The sequence below is a fragment of the Talaromyces amestolkiae genome (genome assembly GCF_001896365.1).
Source record: "Talaromyces amestolkiae strain CIB chromosome Unknown scaffold26.1, whole genome shotgun sequence".
Classification (NCBI taxonomy): Eukaryota; Fungi; Ascomycota; class Eurotiomycetes; order Eurotiales; family Trichocomaceae; genus Talaromyces; species Talaromyces amestolkiae.
The window spans coordinates 153,182-173,734 of NW_024468062.1; the positions used below are offsets into that span (position 1 = coordinate 153,182).

At 47.2% G+C, this 20,553-nt stretch overlaps 6 protein-coding genes across 6 annotated transcripts; 3 read left to right on the forward strand and 3 right to left on the reverse strand.

Moving 5' to 3' along the window:
• Positions 1-4,733: 4,733 nt before the first annotated feature.
• Positions 4,734-7,806, reverse strand: BHQ10_009702 (uncharacterized protein; the record flags this gene model as incomplete). Its single annotated transcript, XM_040882647.1, has 5 exons — positions 4,734-5,276; positions 5,337-5,693; positions 7,473-7,565; positions 7,643-7,700; positions 7,769-7,806. The coding sequence occupies 5 exons, from the start codon at positions 7,804-7,806 to the stop codon at positions 4,734-4,736; spliced, it is 1,089 nt and encodes a 362-aa protein (XP_040738204.1).
• Positions 7,807-8,315: 509 nt separating this feature from the next.
• On the reverse strand, positions 8,316-10,084 carry BHQ10_009703 (uncharacterized protein; the record flags this gene model as incomplete). The annotated part of the gene is made up of 2 exons (XM_040882648.1): positions 8,316-9,730; positions 9,784-10,084. 2 exons carry the CDS (start codon positions 10,082-10,084, stop codon positions 8,316-8,318), a joined length of 1,716 nt encoding a protein of 571 aa, XP_040738205.1.
• A 413-nt stretch (positions 10,085-10,497) lies between these two features.
• On the forward strand, positions 10,498-11,861 carry BHQ10_009704 (uncharacterized protein; the record flags this gene model as incomplete). The annotated part of the gene is made up of 7 exons (XM_040882649.1): positions 10,498-10,661; positions 10,729-10,757; positions 10,815-10,941; positions 10,999-11,061; positions 11,116-11,141; positions 11,199-11,281; positions 11,361-11,861. The coding sequence occupies 7 exons, from the start codon at positions 10,498-10,500 to the stop codon at positions 11,859-11,861; spliced, it is 993 nt and encodes a 330-aa protein (XP_040738206.1).
• A 655-nt stretch (positions 11,862-12,516) lies between these two features.
• On the forward strand, positions 12,517-15,258 carry BHQ10_009705 (uncharacterized protein; the record flags this gene model as incomplete). Its single annotated transcript, XM_040882650.1, has 4 exons — positions 12,517-12,562; positions 12,619-13,306; positions 13,362-13,679; positions 13,734-15,258. The coding sequence occupies 4 exons, from the start codon at positions 12,517-12,519 to the stop codon at positions 15,256-15,258; spliced, it is 2,577 nt and encodes an 858-aa protein (XP_040738207.1).
• Positions 15,259-16,130: 872 nt separating this feature from the next.
• On the reverse strand, positions 16,131-18,224 carry BHQ10_009706 (uncharacterized protein; the record flags this gene model as incomplete). Its single annotated transcript, XM_040882651.1, has 3 exons — positions 16,131-16,872; positions 16,922-18,078; positions 18,222-18,224. 3 exons carry the CDS (start codon positions 18,222-18,224, stop codon positions 16,131-16,133), a joined length of 1,902 nt encoding a protein of 633 aa, XP_040738208.1.
• A 666-nt stretch (positions 18,225-18,890) lies between these two features.
• Positions 18,891-20,239, forward strand: BHQ10_009707 (uncharacterized protein; the record flags this gene model as incomplete). Its single annotated transcript, XM_040882652.1, has 4 exons — positions 18,891-18,924; positions 18,986-19,043; positions 19,097-19,268; positions 19,328-20,239. The coding sequence occupies 4 exons, from the start codon at positions 18,891-18,893 to the stop codon at positions 20,237-20,239; spliced, it is 1,176 nt and encodes a 391-aa protein (XP_040738209.1).
• Between the last annotated feature and the right edge of the window lie 314 nt (positions 20,240-20,553).

Consider the following 20,553-nt stretch of genomic DNA (forward strand, 5'->3'; position numbering starts at 1 on the left):
AATAGATCACCTCTTGCAAATCGAGCAAGACCAAGATACGATGGTAGATTGCGGGCCAGCCCGACAGTGTGTTTGAGGGTCTCCGACTCTCACAAAGTGTGTGTTGTGTGCGTGTGTGGGAGGATGCGGGAAGGATGCTTCAAAGAGAAGGCAACCTTGGGCGGATGAATAAACGAGGGGATTGAGAATAAAAAGAAAGCGAAGAAAGCCAATAATGGCGACAACAACGACGACAAGAAGACGCAGCGGGTGGTGGGATGAAGAAAGAGAGGGAAGGATGGCGAGGCGGGAAGAAGTAGAAGAGGACGTTGTTTATTTTAGGCTGGCTGGGCTCCTGGGCGGGAAGAGCAGCAGATCAGAAGAAGTCTGGCTCTTCTTTGAGCCAAGAAAGAAAGGGAAGGCACGCTAGGAAGGGAAAGGGAAGGGAAAGGGAAGGAGTGGGGGGAGGACAGCCGGCAGGTGCAGGGGCGGCCCAAGCGGCAACTGGTTTGTTCTTAACAGAGGCTTCTGTACATACTATGTAGTAGTATGTTTACTCTAAGTATCTATTGACTACTACGCAGTTATTGTTGACTATTGATTATCATACTTATAATATACATTATAGTGCTACGAATCTATGCTTTTAGTACTGCTAATAGTACTGCTAAATTTTGAGTCGGGATAGAGGCATCTCGCAATGAATCTTACCATGAGAATACAGAATGCTGGTGAAAGATTTAGAAAAGATCGATCGTGGTGGGACATATTACTCATGCCCAGCCAAGCCAACCAACTAACGACGATGTACTTGACTAATAGTAGCAGTCTGGTCTGGAAATGCAAGCATGGGCCACGATGGAATACTAGGAAACGAGAAGTGTACTATTACGATGGAGTACGGGTAAGTTGATGTGCCTGGTGGGCAGGAAGGTACGTACTTCCCGGATAGGGAACCACGGCGCTTCGGAGGGCCCCCACTGCAGAGCCTAGAAAGGTGGAGTCATTGGCTGCTCACTTACAGACCGTTACAGTATGTGGTCCGATACCGTCTGGATACCGACCCAGTACGCCAATCACGGTGTGATCTGTGTACTGCGCTGTATGACTGGCCATGAGGTACCGTTTCGATGCGCGCAAAATGTATATATAGAAAGAGCGCTCTGCCATCTCATCACATCCGGCCATGGATCAATCTGGTCCTGCCATCCAATCTTATTTCTCCCGCCCGTTATACAGTGTATCTTGCGTCGAAGATCCTCTCGGTTAAAACCGTTGCCCTGATAGACTGATAGGACTGTTGGTTGAACGTTGGCAGGATTAATGCTGATTCTATAGCTGGTCCGTGACTGCCAGTCCACCGTACGGAGCCGAAATCTTTTCTACTACGTAGTAATAGTGCACCGTCGATACGTAGCTAGATTGAGCATTGAGCTTGGCAGTGAGCTATCGAAAACCGATCCATCAACGTTCAAGACTTGTCCGATTCTGTATGATTCGCCGAGAGAAGACCCATTTGGTCTTCTAGATTGATCAAGTATGGGCTATCAGAGCCGAAAGGCAAAAAGCGTATCCATCCGAGCAGGGATCATTTTAGATCTATGATGGAAGGAAGTCTCCGTAGCGCCACAGTTAGTAACTTGGAACTCGATTTAGGACCCATGAGATGTGTCGCAGATACGGGAATATGCGAACATGGCTATGAACACAATCAATTTTGCGCAAGCAAGGGATCGGGACCATGGATAGCCAGAGCACAGAGTCGAGAAGAGGAATGCAGAGTAAATGAACAGAACAGAACAGCCCCCCGGAAAATTACGGTAACACCATCAGTAAAACTGTAAAACAGAACGAAGCAGAGTGGGGCCACGCTGCTGACACCAAGATCCAGGGGCCTCGTGGAAGCGCAGTGATTGGGCCAGGGTATCCTCAAACTAGCGCGGGTCAACAATCTGAATCACCCGCCTTCTGTTTCAGAATGCACTAGCTTTACTAGCCCCGGATTGGACATCTGAGACAACCGAACAACTGCGACCTCTCAATTTTGAAGTCCTCCGTAGGTATGGACAGAATTGTGTTCTCGAGATGCATAGTACATACTACATACAGAAGCCAAGTCTGCATACTGCATACCTCGGTCACGACCCCTCTCGACTTCATCCACGCTGACACAGTGACTGCAGAAGTCATCCTGATGACCATCAACACACAAACAAATAGTTGAAGACAAGTCAGAAAGAAAACAGCCGCAGGCTTAGAGACACCCGACTCGATTGTCCCACAACCAAACTCAAAGATCGCGTCACTCCAAAGTTCTACGATGTACTCCGTAAGAGCAATCGAGCGAGAATTCGTTAGTACTTGCCCCTTCTGGAAATACGACCTTGTCTCGTGCGAAGATGCCGCTATTTTCAGGCATTCAGGCCACCACGTCATCATTCAAATCACATAGTCTTTATTATTCTCCGATATACTTCCGGACACATCGACTCCGTAGTCGTTTTCTTCAATCTGACTAGAGCACACGCTAAAGAATGACATTGTTGATCAAACACTTTGCCAACAAACTCTGGATGCATGCTCCATACAAACTAGTACTACATGCAAGTCACTTGTCATGCACGTAGTCTCGTGAGGAATGTCAGGAACAGTCCTGATCTGCTAAACTCTCGAGCAAACACCGACACAATTAAAAACATGCTCTGTACTCAGCATAGCTCGATAAGATGACGTTAGTGTTCCTCTTTCTGAAACCAGAGGGAATACGGGGTAGCCTGAAAAACGAGGTGTGCAAATCTAATCAGAGCTAGGGTTTCGGAAGTTCAGGTCCCATTCATAGCCTCACTACTACCACCAGACTACTAGGTACTAGCCAGTAATTGAAGTCTGTCCATTCTCGTGGCTACGTCTTAGCTAACCGACAGAAAACCCCGAATGAAGATAGTCTTGACTCTCGCCTCTCAACTGCCCACTGCCCACGAAGCTATTAGCAAGTGCTTACTGTGGATTTCAAGTCGATCACAACTAGTAAAAGTATCTACTCCTTATTCGAAACATTTCGCGGCTTCTATCAGCTTCGAGCCCTCGACTAAGTTATCTACTGCAAACCTACTTGAGTGTGGCTTGAGACAGGATCGGGGATATGATTGGCAGGTCCCTGGTACCTGCTTTCTCATAGACTCATATGGATGCAGACAGTGCGGAGTCGAAGCACGAAACCTTCTCCGTCAAAAGCCTCGATACTTTTTCATTCCTAATCGGGTAGCTTATACCTTGCACTAAATCAGAACAGAACAAAACGGTGGCAGGCCATCAGTCTTCTCCTTCAGAAAGTGACGGAAAAAAAAAAAGGCCCATGCTTAGCTTCCAAACCCCGGAGAAACGCTTCAAAATGTCTCAAGTTTGTTCAATTGAGCGTTTCAGTTTTCAGTTTCTATGATTTTATCAACTAATACCAAGTCACTGAACTACTAGACTTCGAGAAAAACTTTGTCTCCTGGGTTCTGTTCAACTTTTCTTCAGTCTTCAGCTACGTCCCAGCCTTCATACTATCAGGCCCATCACAATTTACCGAGTCAATGGACCTGGAACTGGCCAAAACGTTTTCTCTTTCTCACCTCACTGAACATTTCTCAATGCAATGGGTCCAACGGTGGTCTCCTCCTGCTTCCTATCGAAAAAACTAGTAGTACTTAGACACGCCATACAGCACACTGCTTAAATGAATGTAGCATTTAGTCCCTCACTGATATAGGCCCCATTGACCAATTAACAACACTGCTTCGATTCACGGAATGTTCCGCCGGACTTATCTGATAACATGCTAGTGCATGAATTTTCGCATTGATAGTACGTAAACGTGAGTAACTATTGAGTTCACGGGGACAGGGTTTGTTGCCATGTTCTACAGATTCTGAAACGGGTCTAGGAATTTTAGGGGACTGTTGTGCCTGTTTGATGTGTCGATAGCAATGATGCCGGTACATGCTATTGGTTCGAGGCTATGTAGAGAGGGTATGTAATCCATTAGAAGGACATGGGTAGAGCAGGGATCAGAGGATCAGAGAGCGGGACAAAGGTCTCGAGTCTTAAGATCTAGCATTTATAGGCCTGGAAGTGGTTAGATGACTGCTGTCAAAATTCCCTCTTTTTTCATTTCTGGTCTGAGCTGCGAGTTCTAGCCCTTGGGGTCTTGTGTGAAGGGATTTGATCCCGGACATTGACCTTTGACAGGGCCCATCATTGCTAATACATGGTAGTTATGTTCTACATGCATGGAACGCATACGGTTCGTGATAGTGCAGTCATCGTAATGCAATGATCCAAAAGTAAATGAACGAGAGTTCTCCTGACTCGATCAACCTTCGCTTTCCGGTCGTGTCATAAAATCAATGCTAAGTATAACGGCCACGACCCTTTGCAGTCCCGCGCATGCGCTCTCGTCAATAGTTCGGCCACTCCGCTGGTGCTACGACTCTGTCAGCTCTTGTAAAGTGTATCGAGCGACTAAGAGCCATGGCGAACTTGTAGTAGTCCCACAAACCGGATTTCCGGTAAATTATCTGTGGAGTTTGGACGGCAAATGCTAAATGCCTAATTGTTTGTGTACTGGCTTGGAACGTGGCGAGCAGGATTAATCGGTCCGCCCCAGTTGATGAAGAGAATTTGCGCTGTAGCAAGATGTTTCTGTGGCGTAGGCAATTCGTATCATGCATATGAATGCATTGCATAGTCTAGTTAAGACATGATTGATCTCATCGACGACCTCTCTTGGACCCCTTCCCGCCCCTCGCGCCTTTCCCACCTTTTCTAGAAGGTCCCTGAATGCTCGCCAAGTCATGTTTACTCAATTTCAGCGTTCCTCCGGAGAATTTTCCGACGGCCGGAGCTCCCACTCCTCTCTCCCTGCGCTTCGTACTACTCTTCTGCTGTTTGAAGACAGGTTTCTCAAGGATTATACCATTCTCGCGAGCTTCGCGGCGGCGTGTTGTCTCTGTCTTGATAGCCTTGAATTGGATTCCCTCGCGATGCGATTTGGGCATTCTGTTTTGCTCGTATATGGATTTCTTGGCTCCGAGTGCTTGCAGTCGCAGGTCCAAAGCTTTGTGTCTGTTTTTGCCTGTTGGATTTAGGTCTGAGGAGCTCGAGTCGAGGAGATGTGATTCTTTAAGTAGACGTTGTAGTGCAAGATCGTTTTGTAGATTCTGTGTTTCGTTGTCGGCTGCCTCGCCTTTGGGTTTGTTTTCTGGCTTACTAGCGATGGTTGATGACTCTGTAGATGCTAGGATTTTGGCAGACTGTATACAATAACTGGTTAGTAATTCATATCTCATGACTGCAGCCAGACAAAAACATACCAGGAGAGCTTTCCGTGTCTGCTTATCTAACATCACGTCCTCTTTGCGCGCATCTACATGCTCAACAACCATCACCTCTTCTTCCTCATTCTCACTTCCATCGTCCGAAAAACCTCCAAAATCTTCGACCGACTCGTCTTCCTCGTCGTCCTCGTCGGAGATGTGACTCGTTGTCGTGGAATTCGTGGGTATGTCTAACGGCTGGAATCGGCTCTCGAAAAACTTTCGTAAGAGATCGTTTGAATCATCTGCTTGTGCTTCCGTATTCGGAGTTTTTGGCTCCGTAGAGAATTTTGAAATCTTCCTTCTTTTCACTACCGCGTCCCTCATACTGTCTGTACGGTCACTGAATCCCCACTGGGTTTTATGATATTAGTCGTCAAGCTTCGAAGGGCGATTAAAGAAAAAACACAAAATAAGATCACGTGCGATAAGATAAGAACGAGCAAATCGGATGGCGGGGCCGCCGCATTTCCAGCATCGAAAACGATCAAGAAACTTATTTTCAAACTCTCTCAATTGAACAGTCTCAATAAGCGCAGAGGGACCTAAAATGACAAAATTCCGTCCGTGTATCGATCTTCACTCCGGTCAGGTGAAGCAAATAGTAGGCGGCACCTTGACCACAGTGGATAGCGAGTTGAAGACAAACTATATATCCAAGCTGCCGGCGAGTTATTATGCAGATTTATACAAACAACACGACCTTCGCGGCGGCCATGTTGTGATGCTCGGCCCGGGGAATACAGATGCTGCAAAGGATGCATTAAAGGCGTGGCCTGGTGGGTTACAGGTTGCTGGGGGTATTACAGACCAGAACGCATCGTTTTGGATCGAGCAGGGGGCTGAGAAGGTGAGATATACTCTGACAGCTATGCATATGTTTATTCGCAAAAAATCTGTATTATATCGAAGGATTGAGAATTACTGACAAGGCAAAGGTCATAATCACATCCTTCCTCTTCCCAGAAGGCAAATTCTCCCTCGACAGACTCAAGTCTGTCCTCTCATCATTAAAAAACGACACCTCAAAATTGGTCCTTGACCTGAGCTGTCGAAGAAAAGGAAACACATGGTTTGTCGCCATGAATCGGTGGCAGACCATCACAGAAATGGAAATAACGCAAGGTAAGCCAGCCCTTCCTCATACCGCCATTTTCAGATTAAGACAGGCACTGACCGTGCGCAATAGAGTCGATATTGATGCTAGAACCATATTGCTCTGAATTTTTGATTCATGCCGCTGATGTGGAAGGATTGCAGCAAGGTGTCGATGAAGAATTGGTCTCGAGACTTGCTGAATGGTGCTCGATACCGGTTACGTATGCCGGTGGAGCGAGACATTTGCAGGATCTCGAAAAGGTGCATGTGAGCAGTGGTGGCAAAGTAGATCTTACGATTGGCAGTGCTTTGGATATTTTTGGGGGTTCGGGTGTGACGTTTGATCAGTGTATAAAATGGAATACAAGTCATTAATTTAGGTAAATGATGTATGGCGGAGTATGAGACATCTGGTGATAAATTTAAGAGAAGCATCATCAGGTTCTTCAGGGAGAGAACCACTGCGTACTTATTTGACTGATTAATTGCTGAAACATCTTCAAAAGTGTGAGAGAATCAATCCAAGATTGTACTCCTTGAAAAGAACGACTCATATGCAGTCCTATCCTCCTAAAGTCGTCCCCTCATTAGCAGGTTACGACAGATTCACCGAACCTGGAGCTAAATGTATGAATTCGAAAGAAGCGAATAATGGCCTTCTACCGTAGCAACGTAAATGACAGTGCAGGATCGACATATACAAATAGAACATATGCATAAACCTAGGTAAATCAAATCGCCAATCACACCCAACGCCAAAGCAAGCAGAACGGATGCAAAGCCATAAAAATGTTAACTCTCAGTCCTAGATCTGACTTACTTCATTCAAAAGCAATCCCACCATAAACATAAATCACTGTCATATAGATGGTATCTATCGAACAAGGCAGTCTAGTTCAACGAAATAGCCCCCCTCCGATTCGCTCGCACGTGTAGATATGCCTGAAAACCGCAGAATACGAAGAAACCCTGTAATCGAAGCAATAAAGATCAGATGGAAGCTCAAGAAGACTGTATGGAGAAGCTTGAACGTACAGCATAAACGATCACGGCAGTGAAAATTGAGCCAGCTACCACCGTGCCATCTTCCGGAGTCCCTTCTGATCCGGTGAATGCGGGATGATTTGCCTGTATTTGTGTCAGCATCGTAGCCAGAGAAAGTCTAATAATAACCGATTGAGTAGCTATTGGAGTGGAAGACGAACATTGTATAGCGATCCGAGAATTGATAGAATGATAACGGCAAAGAAGGAGATGACGACGCTATTTCTCACGAGTTCATGCATTAGTAATTGACCCAGACCTTTCTTTCAAGATATTCCAGTTCTTACCAGCTCCAGGCGTTCATGGCAGAGAAAATCGGCTTCATGGTGATAGATATGCTTGAGCCTAGAGCTCCGATGAATGAAAGAAAGTGGTACGGATAAACAAATGAGCGGCCTGGTTCGGTGTATGTGTGTAAAATCGATAAGCCCGAGGTAGTTCTAGCGAAGGCTTCTGAATATGGCTCTGTATAGCGACAATAGGTGAGTCCGATGGATGAGCGAGTGGTTCAATGTTGATTGCGATTGTCAAGTCGCCGGTTTGAGGTTGGTCGATAGCGGCGGCTGGCGGCAGAAATTGGCAGAACATACTAAGCTAATTGAGCGTGGAATCTGATTGGTGCATCAAACTTATATACAACAGGTTTGAATGTATCATTTATTCATTTCTCATAGAGAGCAACTTTTGATAGTCATATCTAATATCGTAAACATTGTTTTCGTCCATGGATAAGCCATGTCGATCATAAAGACAAAACACCCAGAATGCCCCAGTAAGCGCCGTGAAATGCGGTTGCGTCAGAAGTTGGTATACACTAAGTCCCGACAGAGGTGTCTACTCCTCGTCGTCCAACATCTTCGACATATAGGGACCATCAAGTGTGTATCCCAGACGTGCGTAGTAGCTTCGGACACCAACGCCGGAAATGACGCTAATCTTCTTACTGCCATGCTCCTCCCTAGCGATGCGCTCGGCCTCCTCCATTAATAGGGTACCGAATCCGCGATGCTGGAACTTGCGAGCGTCTCGACCGTGCAGTGGCACGGCAGATCCATAAACGTGCAGTTCTCGCACGAGACTAGTCTGTTGTCCCGTGAGCTCAGGACGGAATGTGTGAGTAGCACTGCATTTACGCAAGCGCAAAAGACCGATCAAAATATCCTGCTTAGGATCCTCATAGGCCAAGAATGTCTCCCACCCGCCATTTGCGGTGTAGTCTCGTCTGACGAGTTCAATTTGAGAGGGTCTGATCTTATTCTTGACTTCGTTGATACCGACTTCTCGCGTTCGCACGTCCCGACATGTCGTTCCGAAGTCTTTCATTCGGCCTAATGCCAGCTCACGAAGGTTTCCATTCTCAACACCGGAGGTAACCAATGGCATAGGAATATCACGTTGTACTCGATAGATACGAGTCCATGGAGGCACCAACGCCAGAATTCGAGCTACTATGTCGATAAGTGCGTTTGGTGTATAGTTCTTGTAACGTCCTGTTCTCCACAATTCATACAGACCGGTTCCTCGAATAACAAGGGTAGGATAGATCTTCAAACCGTCCGTACGGAAGGCTGGGTTCTCAAAGTACTCGACAAATTGATCAAGATCTCGTTCCATGCCAACATTTGGCAAGTCAGGCATCATGTGACTGACCACCTTGAAGCCAGCATCTTTGGCAAGCTTAAAAGTTTCTGCAACAGCAGCAACGGTGTGACCTCTATTGGTATCTCGAGCAACGTCCTCATATAAACTCTGAACTCCAATTTCCAGTCTAGTGCATCCATATCGCAACATACTGCTCAAATGTTGATCCAAACAGTAATCAGGGCGAGTTTCGATTGTGATACCAACGCATTTGATATTGCTCATTTCTCCTGCTTGCACAGCCTCATCAACGTTATCGGTCTGATAACCACTGAGCGCATTGTGAAGCTGCGATATGAAAGAGTCACGGTAGTCCTCCGGTAGTGACATAAACGTGCCACCCATGATAATATATTCAACTTTGTCAACACTGTGTCCAAGAGACTTCAACTGGTCCACTCGCCCTCGTGCCTGCTCGAAAGGATCGTATCGGGCTCGGATAGCTCTCATGGAGGTTGGCTCGTAGCCAGTGTATGACTGAGTGGAATATTCAAAATCAGAGTCGGGGCCCCCGGGGCAGTAGACGCAGATATTTCCAGTATACGCGATGTGCGGACAGCGATGCGGCTTGCACATCACGGCAACAACTGCAATACCAGACGAGGTACCTGTTCCGCGTTAGCATGCTTATAATCGATTCAAGGGTAATAGGTCGTCATACGAATGGGCTTCGCAATCAATTTTGGGAGTATATATTTCTTATAATGCTCAGGAACGGCAGCAATGATTGCGGTCAAAGGTGGTTGTGCGGCCAGCGAATGCTTTTTGGCTATTTGACCCCGCAGCTTGTTGAGATTGATGTCTTTCTTGGGCTTCATCGGGTCTCGACTGGCCTCATACTCCTGGATGAGAACGTTCGCAACGTCAGAGCAGGCGCGTAGGAACCGCTCATTTTCCGGGAGCAGTTTGCTCCTCTTTGCCAGGGTCTCTGGCTTCACCATCGTCATTGTGGCGGTCGCCATGATGAAGATATTCGCGTGCGCAATATTCGGTGGATGCGGAAGGAGAGCGATTTTGTGACAAAGATAAAAAGTATTGTAAATGAGAGGAAGAAATGTCAAAGCACAATCCGTATGTAGATAGGTGGTTGTCGCAAAGACTGTGATAATTCGATATGTACAATCGATAGTTATTATGGTTGATAAAAATTGACCAGGCGGGACCGATCAAACCAAATCGTCCAACGGCATCGGGAGCCACCGCTTGAGCTCGGAAGACGGTTAACAGAACTGGCCTTGGCGGTTCCGAAGCGCGAAAAGTACAACTCCCAGCAAGCCGTGATACTCCCTGCTCCAACCTGCTTCTCCTCAAAGACCACCCTCCACTCTTTGCTTTCGTTTATTTTTCTTTCCTCAGATTCCCTTCAATCGCAGCCATGCAGGCTTTCCGTCGCAATACCCTTTCTGCTCTGCAGAATGCTACCAAGCAGCGCCGATCTTACATTGGTGCCAGCTCAGCATACTCGTCGACAATCGGCAACCTTCGCATAAACAATGAGACTCGTGTCCTCTTCCAGGGTTTCACTGGTAAACAGGGAACGTGAGTGCTGCTTTGAGATCTTGCTTTGTAAATTTGGACTTGGACTGACGGAGTTGGTGCTGGCTAGTTTCCATGCCGAGCAAGCTATCGCATACGGTAATTCCGAGTATCCCCAAAACACTTGATCGAATGATATATGCTCATACATACAAGGTACCCAGGTCGTTGGTGGAACGAATCCCAAGAAAGCTGGATCCACACATTTGGACCGACCGGTGTTTGCTACAGTGAGCGATGCCGTGAAGGAGACCGGAGCTACCGCCTCGGCCATCTTCGTTCCGTATGTCTAATATAAACACCTTTGAGATGGGAAACACCCGGTGCTTACAAAGTCTAGCCCACCGCTGGCCGCTGCGGGTATCGAAGAGGCCATCGCAGCTGAGATCCCTCTTGTTGTTTGGTATGTCCCTATGCTTTTCTGTCTGTCATATAGCTCTTACTGACAGCTCTATAGCATTACTGAGGGTATCCCTCAACATGGTATGTTTTACGTATAGTCTCAACTCATGTAGGCGTCTTACCTAACGTCAAATGCAGACATGGTGCGCATCACGGATATCTTGAAGACCCAAAACAAGACCCGACTTGTCGGCCCCAACTGCCCCGGTATCATCGCTCCGGTACGTTTCCCTTCTACAATAAATTGCTACAGGAATGCACTCGGTCAAAGGATCAATGATTAATGTTGGAGCTGTTTAGGGCCAATGCAAAATCGGCATCATGCCTGGTTTCATCCACAAACGTGGTCGCATCGGTATCGTCTCTCGTTCCGGAACTCTCACCTACGAAGCCGTCAACCAGACTACCCAGGCTGGTTTGGGTCAATCTCTCGTCGTCGGTATCGGTGGTGACCCCTTCTCCGGAACAAACTTTATTGACTGCTTGAAGGTCTTCCTCGAAGATGAGGAGACTGATGGTATCATCATGATTGGTGAAATTGGTGGTAGCGCTGAGGAGGATGCCGCTGAATTCTTGAAGACCGAGAACAAGAAGAACAAGCCCACCGTCAGCTTCATTGCTGGTATCAGTGCTCCCCCTGGCCGCCGAATGGGCCACGCTGGTGCTATTGTTAGCGGTGGTAAGGGTGGTGCTGACTCCAAGATCTCTGCTCTCGAGGCTGCCGGTGTTATCGTTGAGCGAAGCCCTGCTTCCCTCGGTAAGACCCTTCGCGACGAGTTTGTGCGACGTGATCTTCTTTAAATTACAAGTAGCTGCAGGAGTCAGATGTCCTAGTAGATACGAGGAGTGGCTGTACTTTGTTCGTTTGTGTGTTGATACTTGGTAGTTTCATATCGCGATAGACGTGTGTTTACTTAATGAGACGTTTGAAACAGCATTTGTAAGATGAGTACTTGGCTTCGCCTAGTGTATCGTAAGCAAAACCAGAAAGTAATTCCTGAATAGTATATATACCCTATTAAGTACACATTGCTGTCGCGACAAGCGCATGCTGTGGTTGGCTCGTCAGCGGACGGTCACGTGATGCCAGCCACCAGGAAAACACAGCAAAGCGAACCAAAACAATAGGGCTAACTCGGTTGTCTGAGTGACGGCCGATTCTGTTTATCCTCCCTTCATATTCCAATTATCCACCACCTTGAGCCAACTCGAACGTGACGACGACACCATCCAGCCTAGTCTGGCTTCGATAATTAATTTTACGACTCGGCTTATTTGACGCCACGCTTCTCGTTCACGCCAGGTTTGTATGCTTTTATTATTCAGCAATTGATGACACCCGCCGTCGTGTGTTGATGTGGATGTGACGATTCACAACATACCACCAAATCGCCTTCACCACCGCGCTCATTGCGCTAATTCAACTTCTTTCTGACACTCATTCGACGCCTGGGATATGCCTCCTGAAGTAGGCGACCACTGGGAGCCTCATTTCCCGATGAGTACGTGACTGATGCTTCCTGCCGTTATGTGGCACCCGCTAATTGTGACTCGTTAGATCGTGCACTCTCTCAAGGCTCGATGATGTCGCATACACAGCCGCTTAGTCGACCTGGTACAGCGGATCCATTACGGTCTCGGTCAAATACTGCTATTTCGAGAGCTCATCGTCGCCCTCGATCGAGAGGGTCGACTGCTAGTATTCATTCGAGCACGACACAGCAAACCCAGGATCAACACATGGGCGATGGATTCTCTCCCTTTATGCCCTCTCAACAAGCACCACCGCATGGCGTGTTTAACCCGAATCCCGAGGAAATGATGATGCGGTTCAATCAACAAATGGCACATTCGAATAGTCAGGGTTCACTGGACGTCTCAATGCATGAAGCCCATGGGGCTGTTATGCCACGACCGGATGACTTTCACGGCCTCCAAAGCTCAATGTCTGATATGACTGCTCATGGGATGCCAGGTATACCCGTCAGCCATTACGGACACATTTACGACGGCAGTGGAATGGACCCCCCAATGCCGGATCGTACCGGTGATGACAATGATAATTCGGAGGCTGGTGGTCGAAAGAAACGAGGATCGAGCTCTACCATTGCTAACGATAATGAACTGAGAAAACTTCTTCGTCAATATGAAGGTTACACCCTCAAGCAGATGGCTACTGAGGTCCAGAAGCATGAAGGCGCGGGTGGGAAATCCGAAAAGGTGAAACAGGTTTTCGCCATGGTGTGGTAAGTTGTCACGTCGAAACGCGTCTTTCTCGACTAAACATTTGCTTGTGTCCAGGTTAAAAGAGAATTGCCGGAAAAGCAGCGGCTCTGTTCGACGGGATCGTGTATATTGTTGTTATGCAGAGAGATGTGGAAGCGAACATGTTTCCGTTCTCAACCCAGCTTCCTTTGGCAAACTTGTGCGAATCATATTTCCGAATGTACAGACACGTCGCCTTGGTGTCCGAGGCGAATCGAAATACCACTATGTTGATCTTACTGTCATAGAAGAAAAACATCAACAATCGATCGGCCAAAGCTCACAAGATCAAAACACGGCAAACGAGTCGTTTGGTACAGAGAAAGGGTTGAACTCGTCTATACGACCTCGCAGGTAAATTCTGCTGTTTTTCTACACGTTTACAGTCGAATACTAATAACTTAATAGTATAAGCATATCTCAACCACCAGTTGATACCGCCGTCTTTCCCTCACCTACAACTTCTTTTACGCCCAAATTTTCGCTTGCTCCGAACGTCAACGGATGCACTTGTGAATCTCAAACACGGTCCAAGATTGACCACACGATTACATTGGAAAACATATCAACACAAAGCGGAAGGACGATACGTCAGATGCTTGCCTTCCCTGACTCGACTTCAGCACAGGTCGATAATGACTCTCTAAAAATCCCCGATATCTCCCCATATCTTCCTGCGAACACAGATACCAAAGTTGCAGATGCCCTAGCAGCCTTATACAGGACTCATTGCATTTCCGTCATTGACAGCTTCCGATTTTGCAAGGAACGGAACTTGTTTCGACACTTTTCTGCATTCCATGGGACATTGACTGTTCCTGTACAGAAACTGCTGATTCATCCGAACCTTGCACCCTGGATTAAGGAATGTGATTGGCGTATGTACCAAAAGATGATTGAATTCGTGGCGCCTTTGACCACACAGGTTGTACCACAGCCGGTGCTTGATTCCTTTGGCTCAATCTCTCGACGTCTGACAGGACACATATCCGAGACGTTCAAGTCTCATCCTATCCATGTATCTTTGTCGCGATTAGCACCAGCGCATATTTTCTGCAATCTCTTGAAACATATGCTTGATGTGAACCAAGCCGCCAATGCCGCCGCAGCCTGGCTTTGCCATCCGGATAATCGCAATCAAATGTGGATTGATTTTGCTACTTTTGTGGATCCGAAAGATATGTTAATCAAAGCTCATATTCCAGCTTGTTCGGAGAAAGCAACAGAGCAAATATTGAAACACGATGTGCGTGCTCTTTTGACGCCATTGGAGACTCCAACGTCACCTACCCTTCTATCCTTCTATCAAACAGGAGACCATGTGCAGGGTCTAAAAAGTACCGTCGAGATCTCAACAGGTGATGAATACAACTTCCCTGATAAATGGATCTCTTTCATACTCAGTCTACCGTCACTTTTCCCTAACCACCCGGCACAGTGCATAGTCGACAAGGTCGATAAATTATGGGACTCTGTGTTACATCGCTTGACACTTGCTGGTGCCCCTAGCTTCAGTGCATGGTGGATGACCAAAGTATTCTTTCATGAAATGTTATTATGGCAAGTGGAAAAGGGTGGTTTCATGAAGCATACCCCTAGCTCCCTACAAAGTTCTTCAGCACAATCGCAACTGGAGAATACTCAGGCTCGTGTTTCCAGACAAGGGAGTTTTGCAATCCCAGTAAAGAACGAGCCTTTTATCGCCAACGAACATGGCTCCATTTTGGAGACTGGGCCAACAACAAACCCGGGAAACGACCGAACAACGAATGAGAAAACACCCGCTATGGATAGTTTTCCAGGTCCCCAAGCGCCTAACCACGACGATAGCGGCATCGGCCTTGACGATGATTCTATGCTTATGTCCGTTGGCAAATACGATATAATGACAGATACAACAGATGCGGAAGGCGACGTGGTTGTCGTCGCCTAAATTATTTTGCTCGTTCGCTCTGAACTTCACCTTGGGTGGTATTATTTCTGCATTGCTTACGTGGTTGTTTGCTTCAAAAAAAAGATATACTCTATTGAGGGATTTCGCTTCCTTGCTATTCACTTCTTGTTTCCCCGAGGTTTAACCCTGGCTTTATGTCATCTGATTTTTCTTTACCCTCTCTGTCTTTGGAGCCTTTGGCGAACTGGATTGTTCAGAATATCCCCCCTTTCTTCTTGCTTTTTAACCATTTCTTCCCTTTTGATTAACCTGTACTTCTGCCCCAACAACCTTTTTCGACGAGCGATGACGACCGTACGAGCATTAATATTTAAACCAGTGAGAGAAAGCCTTGCTCACTTTATTATTTTCTGCTTCTTTCCTTCTTTCTTCAGGCTCTGCTATAGCCTATTACCCCATTTGGAATTGCCCTACCTCCCTTTTTTCCATCTACCTTACTATTGTCATTTTGTCTTGAGTGTCTATCTCATGAACTCTTTTTGTATATAGTACCATTCGATACTTCTTGGAAGAATAGTATATCCTATTCTTGTGCTGGAATAGAGATGGGATTTTTGAATGATTACTTCAAACGTTCTCATTAATTAAATTTAATATCCACATTCGACATCTATTGATTTGATTCATCATTCATGCTACTTTCTAGTGCAGATTATATTTCACAAAAAGACAGTTATCGTATACATCGTAGCCTCCGCCGAAAAGATGTTATCCTCGAACAAATTTATCGTGTATCAAGGGCAGGAAAGTAACGAGTACCTGCAAATCCATGGACCATGACACTCTCTATATCAATGTTTCCACCGCTATAAGGACTCCATAGTTTGATCAAGATGTATCGACCGGACCTGTTATTCAATATCAGCAAGATCTTCAACACAACGAATGCAGAATGGGAAGACATACACAGGAGGATCGAAATTGATGCTGACCATGCTCTTTTCCCGCTCGATAAAGAACCGTGCATGGGGTTTCATGATATTAGATATACCATTCATGTCTCCGCTCACGCCAATCATGGCTCCGGCAGAGGAGCGGGCTGGTGCAATTAGACTTGGAGAGTCGAGGCGGTGATTACTTCCGAGACCGTAGAGACTATTGCGAGGACCGCGGTCACGGCGTCGTGAGTCGAGACGACCGCGGTTATTGAATTCGATTGTGTCACCGCCGTCGCTGTCGTCTTCGTCTACGGGGCAGAATAGTTCGCTGTCTTCGCCACTATCCAGAAGGTCAAGGTCGTTGCCGGATGGAAAACCGTCGTCCTCATGCTGTCGACTGTCAGGATTGCCGTCGTGCTCAGTAGTCACTCTGAACTGAGGCTCGGCGTATGTAGGATTGAATAGAGAGCGACGAGACCATGTTGACTCGTTTGCTTGCGCGTCGAGATCTCCAGGGGGCGCTGGTGCGCCCCCTGTCTCGGTCCCTTGGGTACGAGATCTATATGTATTGAAGTATTCCCTGGATGGGTTGCTATAGTGTCGTCTAGATTCCTGGCAGCGTCGGCTCCGTGACGGATAGTGGATCTGATACTGAGCCGTCCGCTCCAATAGTTCATCGGACGACATTGAAACAAAGATCATACCTTCTTGTATACTAAAAGTCTGTCAGCTATGCTCAAATTGGCTGAAGCATTGAAACATACGCGGCGTCGAAACCCTTCTTCGGAGCACGAATCACAATCTTCTTGAGAGAAAATGGTGTCTCGCCACGATGATTCAGAATCATGTTGCAGCGGCTCTTCTTCGTGCAGTAGACTGAAGTGTCGTCAAGCAGGACATTGCCCGGCCACGAGCTCTCGCCGTTGTCTTCATCATAATAATTCCCGCCATCACAGCTATTAATTTCCATCTTCAACAACCCAGGTACCACTTGGCCATATTGTCCGTAACTGAATCCACCAAGCCCTTCTCTATTGTCGTCTGAATCTAGCTTGCGTCTCTTTGATCGCCATCTGGAGTCAGGAGAGCCGGGATCAGGGCGACGTGATGTGCTGTCCAGACCGGAAGGCGTAGGAAGCCGGGGTCCAGCAATTGCTGCGGTAGGCACCCCGAAAGAAGCAGCCAGTCGATCAAAGTCTTCAACAATCGCACCCATCGCCATAGGCACGGACCTGTCTGCAGCCGGAAGTCCGAGCTCAGCAAACAGACGGTCGAAGCGTTCGCTCATGGCAGAAATACTCGCAGGTGTGGAATCTTCTGGAAGTGGCGTACTGAACTCTGCAGCTACGCGATCCCACCAGTCGTCGCTAGGGGCGGGCATCCTCGAAGTGCTTTCTCGTACTCGCGGGGAACCGGAGCCGTTGCCATCGTCCAAAGTGTTGGCCCTGTTTATTCTATTCGACATCAACCTCAAAGCCGTCTCGCTGGGTCTAATCCGACGGCGTGGTACTCTGTTGTCAGATGTCGACGAACCTGTATCCCGGTTCATGCTAGTGTTGAGATCAGAAAAGGCGTTAACACTGGGTAACCTCCGTCCGTGAATTCGGCTTGGCGGTCCGAGGTTTTCTGCACCGGTAGGGGACATCTCGGATGAGTATTGCTGTCGCTGTCTGTTTACAGAAGCTCGAGCTTGCTCATGCAATCTTTGTTGAGCGCTACGTTGTTGTAGTTGTTCGATCTCATCGAGAGCCTCCAGAGCACGAGCCGTTTCACTTCTTGGTCGAGCACGACTGCGGTCTGGGTTGTGCAGGATCAAATTACGCAAGTTTTGGAGTCTTGTCTGTTGGTTTTCCTGTGGTCTTTCTGACGTCGAGCTGCGAGCGGTAGAGTTGGAAGCCGGTGGATAATCGTAATTACCCGACTACATCAGACAAGTCAGTGCATCTGTGGATCAACCCCACTGTAGAATATGCCTTGTCTGCTTGAATGTACCACACAGATTGACAGATCATAACAAATGCTCCAAATTCGGCAGAGACCCGATGAAATATTAGGAGTACATACCATAGTTAGGCAGATCGATCAACAGGCAAAGCCGGCTTCAGATAGGCGGCCGCCCGCTAGCTATGGCGATTACCAGCGACGAAGCTAGGTCAGTGAAATATACAAACAGCTGAAACAATCGTATGTCTTTGAGGTACAGTCTATATGTATATGCGGTCTGCTAGATAGATTGGGAAGGAATATATAATAAAAGCCTAGGTGGACACTAGACACCGGACGATTGATGTACAGAGCATGGATGGTGAATGATGAGAATGATGAGGTGATGGAGCAAGTGGGTAACCGACGTCTGCTCAGAGGCTAAGTAAGGTCTTCCATATTACCACATCCGTATTAGAGCCGTACTGTATGTCATGGCTGCTGTAATTACGGCGTAACGAACAGCACTAACGGAACGACGGGTGGCCCCGCAATGATCGGAGAGGCTTACTTCTAAGCTCACTTCTGCGATGACTTATCTTGTATTTCATCAACCAGTCATACCTGCTACAAGTCTCCTTCTGGGCGTGGAAGGACTTCAGCAAGGTCACCCGTCACCCATCCTGAAGGGAATTCGATATTGATCCTCTACGTAGTACCTTCAGAGTACCTTCAGCAAAGTCGTTCATTTCTCTTGCAGTTTTCTTCTCCGCACGCGACTCTGGTTGAAGCCAGTGAGCATTCAACGCTATGGCGAGTCAAGAGACTAATGGGCAGGGCATCAGTGCTGGCAAGCCAATGAGCTTTTATCTTGATTAGAGACTGTTACTGATATCTCGTTACAGATGAGATTGCCCTCTACGATCGACAGATTCGTCTCTGGGGTGTCAAGGCGCAAGAAAAGTATGAAGCATCTACCGCAGTCTTCATGTTCACTACTGATCCATACATCACAGACTGAGATCGGCGAACATACTACTGATCACCTTTAAATCATTGGCCAACGAGATCGCCAAAAACCTCGTCCTCGCTGGAATTGGCTCATTGACAATTCTTGATCATGAAGTCGTTACAGAGACAGATCTTTGCGCTCAATTCTTTGTGTCTGAAGAGCATGTCGGCCAGAATGTAAGTCGACTGTATATGAACGATATGAAAGATAGGTAAGAAGCTGACTTATATAATAGCGAGCCCAAGCTGCAGCCCCTCAGGTCCGAGCTATGAACCCCAGGGTGCAATTACACATCGACACAGAAGACGTTCACACAAAAGCCCCCGAATTTTTCAAAGACTTTGACGTCACGATAGCCACAGATCTCGACTTTGCTACATATGCGACCATCAACGCTGCCTGCCGTATATCGAATCGACGATTCTACGCCGCTGGCCTGCACGGATTTTATGGTTATGCCTTTGCAGATTTGATTTCACATGATTTTGTCATTGAACGAGAGAAATCCAACGTCACACCTCAGTTGCAAGAAACACCTACAAGGTCCATCGTCAACATTACCACCAAAAGAGATAATGACAAAGTCATCGAGATGGTGACCAAGCGTGAAATCTACTCCCCCTTGTTGCTAGCCAACACATCCCCTCTCCCCGAGGAATTCACTCGCGTCTCTCGTAAGAGGAAGAACGTGACTCCACTTCTCAGCTGTCTCCGCGCTCTGTGGGAGTTTCAGCGAACATCAAACGGCAAACTCCCCAGCTTCTCGCGCGCCGAACTTGAAGCCTTCACACTGCTCGTCAACGAGCGCCATCGCGAGCTACAGCTCGATATCAGCACAATCGACTCTTCATTTCTGCGTAGCTTTTTAGAGAATTTAGGTTGCGAACTGAGTCCCGTGGCAGCATTTATCGGCGGAAGTCTAGCGCAAGACGTTATCAATGTGTTGGGTGCCCGTGAGCAACCTCTCCAGAATTTGCTGCTGTTCGACGGCGAGAAAAATGTCGCACCAATTTATCCTCTGCATCCTATCTTCCCGCCGAAGATTGAGGATATGGCTGCCAAAGTGTCACCGACTGTTATGACGACTTCCTTACCTGTTCTTCCTGGGGCGTCGGTGGCTCTGAAGAATGGTGTCGCTGCTCCGTGATTGACGCCCATCATTCCATTTCTTCATGATCATCACATTTTGGAGTTGGCGTTCAGAAAAAAGCCAGGTTCTTTTCCATCTATTTTTAGAACGGTTGGTGGTTGGGTGGCGATTCTCTTTTCTGCATTATCTGTTCCACTGTGATTCTTGAGGCGGTTTTCTTTTCCATGTGCTATTCTTTCTGAAATAGTAACAGAAATCTTGGCCTTGAATTGTATTATGGATGATCGCAACGTACGAATGGTATGTCTTTTAAGGAAGTCATATATGTGCCCCTAATAATGACTGTCCCTGAGACCAGAGTTGAAGGAATG